We start from the raw sequence: 6,059 nt of genomic DNA, 5'->3' as shown, positions 1-6,059 counted from the left end.
CATGACAAGATTTATGAAATTCGAACGACATTAAAAAAAAATTCAAAAAAGGTGTTTTGGAAATGAATGGAATGAATTTTCAATTTTTTTGTCAATCATTTTCAATTACTATTATACATTTTTTAAAATTAAAATATTATTTCTGAAAAAAAGATAAATGTTATTTTATGTCTTTTTTTCTGTGCGCAGGACTTTTATATGAGACATAAAAATCTTGATCACATGTTGCACATGGAACATTTTTGCACCTATTTATGTCTTATTTATGTCTTATTTGCATTTTGTGGATGAGTGTTAATTTAGAATCAGCGCAAATAAAATTACAGAGCAGTGATTCCTTTTTAGCTGTAGATAAAAGCAATAGAAATAGAAAATGACATGTTTTAGTGAATCTTTTTCTAACGAAAATCATTCTTTGCTTAGCATACCATACTGAAGACTCTGCGTATAAATGAAATAAGTGTCCCGTGTGTGCTACATGTACTAACGTCAAGTAGAACATACTAAAGTTCCATGGTCAGATTGTGATTGCTTTTATAAACCTATACACTTATTACTCAAGTCAATTAATAATTAAATGGCTATGCAATAACACTGTTTAAACATTGTTTGGTATTGATGTCCCTGGATAGAATTTTTTCCTTGAAATGTCGTGTAGTCTACCAGTTTAGAACTTGCCATTTAGGTTTACGGTCTATGTACTTTCAAAGTAATAAGTCCCTTTTTCGATCGGTTTGACTGAATTTCTTTAAAACTTTTCACACGCCATACAATCTTTTGAATATTGTCTATGCACAATGACATGGATATTTATCTCGTACCAAAATGGTCTTGTATTGCGCCAAACCACTCCCGGTTCGCTAGAGAACGTTCCTACTTTATGTTTAAAGCGGAAAATACCCAACAAATCAATGGGTTATTCGTTTGCGGAAGGTCAAGACCCATCTCTCTTGCATTCTTTTTATTTTCTGAGAAAAATTGTGCAATTCAAAAAAATGTCTGAAATCCTTAACATAGTAATGGCGTATGACTCCGTCCATATCGCTTCCGGAGTAAGGCTATGGAAGATACAGATTCTTGTTAGCTTTAATTTCTGTCTTTTAAACAGGTGTTATGACCAAAATATGATCCATATAACATTCATAATCCGAGAACAAAAGCTAGACTAATACACAGAAATATCACAAACTAATTTAAAGTGTATGCACGGAAACTAAATGATAAAAATGAAGTGGCGGCAACATAATCCTTTTTCCTATTGCTTATTTGAGAGAAGTAACATGTGTAAGAACGTTACAGAAATCGTAGCTTCAGCAGTTTCTAAAAGGGAAAGCCTATGTTTCTATTTAACAAACACCATAACATTTCTTTCAATGTTTTTTTTCATTTGTGCTATAATCACTATGGACAGAGTTTTTAGATTTCAATTCAAACATATTTCAAGAGCTTTGTCGTATTTTTCTTACAGTTAACATGTATAAACTTTCCTTATTCAGTTTTAAATCCTAACTGATGATGAAAACCTTGATTTTTTTTTTTGCTTCGAGATTCAACTTAAGACGAGTGTCGTAAGATTATCCTAAGTTCATTCTAAAATTAGTATTTAAAGCAATACCCAATGATTTCATGAAGCACTCCTTTGATGATCCTCTGAATCCCCTGTCTTTGATTGATTTTTATTTTAGTCTGGAGTGTAAAACACAAAAAAAGTTGGAGAAACATGAATAAATCTTTCAAATTTGAGAATAGATCAGTTGCTAGTATACCAATTTAGTTCACCGCTGTTTCTGCGGTGTATTGTAGTTATTAGTAGTCTTCTTTTCTGTTGCCTTTTTTGTTTACATTGACATTTTCATGTTTTAATCGTTATTGCCATTATTTCTCTTACATCATTGTTCTGTAGCTTAAGAATTATAGGAACTAAAGTTATTACTTTTTTTTATTAGAGATCAATTTCACCCCCTTAACTCAGATAAATAATTGATACTTGAATGGAAATGAACTGACTTGTCTGATAGCTTGTTTCAATATATTTCAATACATTTCGCAGTAATGACACCCTAGATAGATTTTTTTCCTGGAATAATCTATATAAAGTTAGAAGACATACTTCCTTCATTGTAAATGGTCAATAAATCAGAGAGCATCCCAAAGCATTTTTGATTATTTAAACAATTGCTAATAATTGCAAATTCAAATCAAATATTTGGTTAGCACAACTTTATTATGTTCTTTCTGAGAAATCAGCCGCTTTTACGAGAAAAGCTGTGAAGTGGTTTCGAAAACGTTTTAGATTTCGAAAACCCCTCTTAAGAGATATGCAGCTCTCTTCTTAAAACCTTTGATGAGAGTACGATAATTTATCTCTGTCTTTCATACAGAAGAATCAGTGTTCGCATTGCCTAAAATGTGTTTCCCCTAACTTACAATTTCATCATTCAATGCATATAGGTTTTCTTAGGTCTAATGTAGAAACAAACAAACAAACAAACAAACAAACAAACAAAAAAAAAAAAAAAAAAAACCTTTTGTTTCTAACGAAACAATATTTCCCAAGACAAGAAAATGTGTCATTTCGAAGTCTCACTTGTCATCTCTGTACACATACGAAAACGAGACTTACTTTCTATAAAGATTTTTTACGAGAAGGAAATGATGTAGAGTACGTTGTTCTTTTTCACGCGATCACAGTTTCCACTTGCAATGTACACATAGTGATGACAATTTAGGGTACGACCTTCTCTATAACTCTCTTCCTTTTAATTTCAAATTAAAAAATATGACTGGAATACATAAATACTTTAAACCCGCCGCATTTTTTTGCGCCTGTTCCAAGTCGGTAATTTCTGACCTCTGTATGCCTTGTTTCGTTTTCTCCTTTTGTTCAATTTTATGTTACTTGAGTATATAGGGGCAACTTTTTCGCTCTACTTGTGTATAATGATGTGTTTGGGTCAGCTACAGCCTGCCCTGTGGCATGAGGGTTTCCTCGTCGTTCAATGAAAATCTATAAGTGGCCTTGGGCTGTCATTTCCATCCCGGTGGGGTTATTGTCTCTTTGACATATACACCATACCTATTCTAGTTCTATTAGGGTCGAAGTTAGAAAGAAGGAAAACATATACACATGATTCTTAGAAAAACTTGTACCACTAAAGATTTTCTACAGAAATCGATTGATACAGTTCACTATATAAAATGTTCATGGGAATTTTCTATTTACTATCAATAATAGTCTATAAAAGACGCATCTGAATTCATTTAACATTTAAAAAATTAACTTTATCATACAACACTTTAATTAATACACAGCTACAGTTACCTGATTCCTTCACATTCATGAAGGAAATGCCATTTTCACAAAATTCATCATATTATAACGATGGCTTGAATTTGATGGACAATATTTCTGCAAATTTGTGGAAATACCTTTCACCAATTGTTTTGATATTTGGGTTAATCGGTAATACCTTAGTATTGCTAATACTTCTCAAAATGAAATTCTGGAAGCAGCTGACTTTTGTCTTCCTGTTTATAATTGCGATTTCCGACACATGCGTTCTTGTGGTTGGTCTATTTAGACGCTGGGTTTTAGAAACTTTTGAAATCGACCTTCGAACAACTTCTGACTTCGGATGCAAATCATTGTTATTTCTAGTGTACTTTTCAATGCATATATCATCCTGGACTTTAGTTTTTGTGACAGCTGAGCGCTTCATGAAAGCTACTTTCCCATTTCAGTGTGTAACCGGAAATATACAGAAAAAGCTGGTAATAATGTATCTTCTAGTTGTTCTCCTCTGTACTGGGATCAATTCTCACTTCTTTTGGACAAATAGTTTGCAAGTAGTAGGTGGAAATAACCAGTGCAACAACACTCGAATTGAATATTACGTATTTGAAGAAAAATACTTTGCAATTATTGATATGACATTACTTTCGCTCGTCCCATTTTTAGTAATGTTTCCAATGAATATTGCTCTCTTCAAAATTTTGAGAAGATCGAGAAAGTTCAGAGCTCACCTGCAAATTGGGAACACTAATGAAACACGGTTTCATCGCCGTGGAAAGACTCTAACGACTATGCTTTTTGCAACAAGCATATATTTCTTAGGAGTGACGTTGCCAATTTCCGTTCTTTTCATCATCGAATCCTACATATCGGTAGATCGAGCAAAACAGTGGGCATCACAAATAAAGTTAGCAATAACTATATCGTACCTGCTGCAGTTCACCAATTATGCCGTTAATTTCTTTATCTATGTAGTCATTAACAGAGATTTTAGGAAGTACATGCGTTTAATTAGCTGTTTAAGGTAAATTTAAAACTTATCATTTGAACATGACATTTCACGTTTTAGCTGGTAGGATATTACTCCGTTCAGCATTAAGTAATGCGTTCAATGTTAGTATCTCTCAATTTAAAGTATTAAATTAAGTGCTGCATGATAATGAACCACAATATGTCGTTGGAGTAACCGAAAAAATAAAAAATAAACACTTTTTGAATCAAAATGAATGAGTAATATACTAAATAGTAAATATTTTTTTATAGTCAATGTTGTTTCCACCTTTCTTTGTGTTTTGTTTGTTTGTCAGCATATTTAATTTGTATTGTTGCTGTAGTAGATAAAAGAACACTGCTAAAATCACCCCGAAGGTTAAACAGATTGTCAAAATGTTACTCGACGGGTGTTCAAAGAAGAGCAGAGGACATTATCTTTGCTAATGGACGATTTTCTATGCTTTTTGGTGGATTTTGATTATTTTTTTTATAATCTGTCATGTGGTTTATGTGCGTGTGTTTTTGTCTGTTATTTTCTTTGCTCTGCCTTATATTCTAAGCTTTTGATTGAGATCTTGTTAAACCGTGGTTTTCACTGATAGCAGTTCTTTTTTATTTTATACCTCGGTAACAAATGACTGACTGATGACTGATATAGACCATTCTTTATATTTCGTTTGTATGATTTCAGAAGAAATAGAGAAACTCGCTCGATCCAATCAATATCAACTTCAGAGCTGACTACAGTCACGTCTTCAATAAGTCATCGCAATGGTCAGATTACTGCATCGGATCAACGATGAATATATAAAAGACAACATGCATGATATAGTGTATTTCATTACAGCATATATTGTTTAAATAACATAGTTAGTACACATACAAAATCCTGTTTTTTTTCCATTAATTTGTATATATTTGCATACATTAACTCGAAATTTGCACATCTATCACGAAAATCACCCTTTATTTGTATATATTTTCCGTGTATTCATTTTCATGGAGACACGCATACCTCTTTTTTAAAAAAAAAATGTCTGTTAATTTGACAAAAATGTTGCATTTTATGGTCACTTTCTTGACAAATTAGAATAATACATGCGAAATTACTCGACTTTTTATTCATTAAGATATTTTAGCTGGTTGCACTCAGTATATCAATATACAGTATAAACATCTACAATTCTATCTATACTTCATCAATATTTAGACCAATATTCCCGGAATAAATCAAAAGTAAACAACCAAATTCGAACCTAAATGATAGAAGATTATTAACTTTGACAGGGTTATGTAGCTATAAGATTGAAGTCATCATTCCAAAAGTTAAATGTTCGTCTTCATGAATTCGTGGATCGTTACGGTATATCCATCTGCATCATGAAAACTGATTTGTTCAATATGTCATAGTTTTCCTTTCCTCTTTCGTCTACCCTGGACTTGACTTTTTATAAGTAACTCGCGGTGTGTTTCTAGAAAAAAAAACAGAGGACGCTTACCCTACCGGTGCATCTGGTTAATGCTCCTAGTTTTTAGTGGAGTCAGAGTAACTCAGTAACTTTTGTTACTTTGTATGTATTATTATGGTTAATTCATGTTCTTTGTTGTGTGTGTCTGTTTTCCATGTCTGGCCCGTCCATAGATTACATTCTTTTGATTTCCGTTCAAATCTTGGTTCCCTTGATTACTCTTTGAAAAGAAGTGCCATGTACGATATAGAAAATAATGTAGTGGATTCCTGACGATGTTGATAAATTCGTCTCAATGGGCATTG

At 32.5% G+C, this 6,059-nt stretch overlaps 1 protein-coding gene across 1 annotated transcript; it reads left to right on the top strand.

The window, feature by feature from the left end:
• Positions 1–3,348: 3,348 nt before the first annotated feature.
• LOC148605601 (C-C chemokine receptor type 1-like) lies at positions 3,349–5,137 on the top strand. The gene is made up of 2 exons (XM_088547603.1): positions 3,349–4,316; positions 4,977–5,137. Exons 1-2 carry the CDS (start codon positions 3,349–3,351, stop codon positions 5,086–5,088), a joined length of 1,080 nt encoding a protein of 359 aa, XP_088403729.1. The 3' UTR covers positions 5,089–5,137.
• Positions 5,138–6,059: the final 922 nt, after the last annotated feature.

Source organism: Perna viridis, chromosome 10, assembly GCF_037379345.1.
Source record: "Perna viridis isolate PV_CMFRI_1.1 ecotype Kerala chromosome 10, ASM3737934v1, whole genome shotgun sequence".
NCBI lineage: Eukaryota > Metazoa > Mollusca > Bivalvia > Mytilida > Mytilidae > Perna > Perna viridis.
Note: the sequence above shows the minus strand (reverse complement) of the source record. Positions and strands in the feature narration are given on the sequence as shown.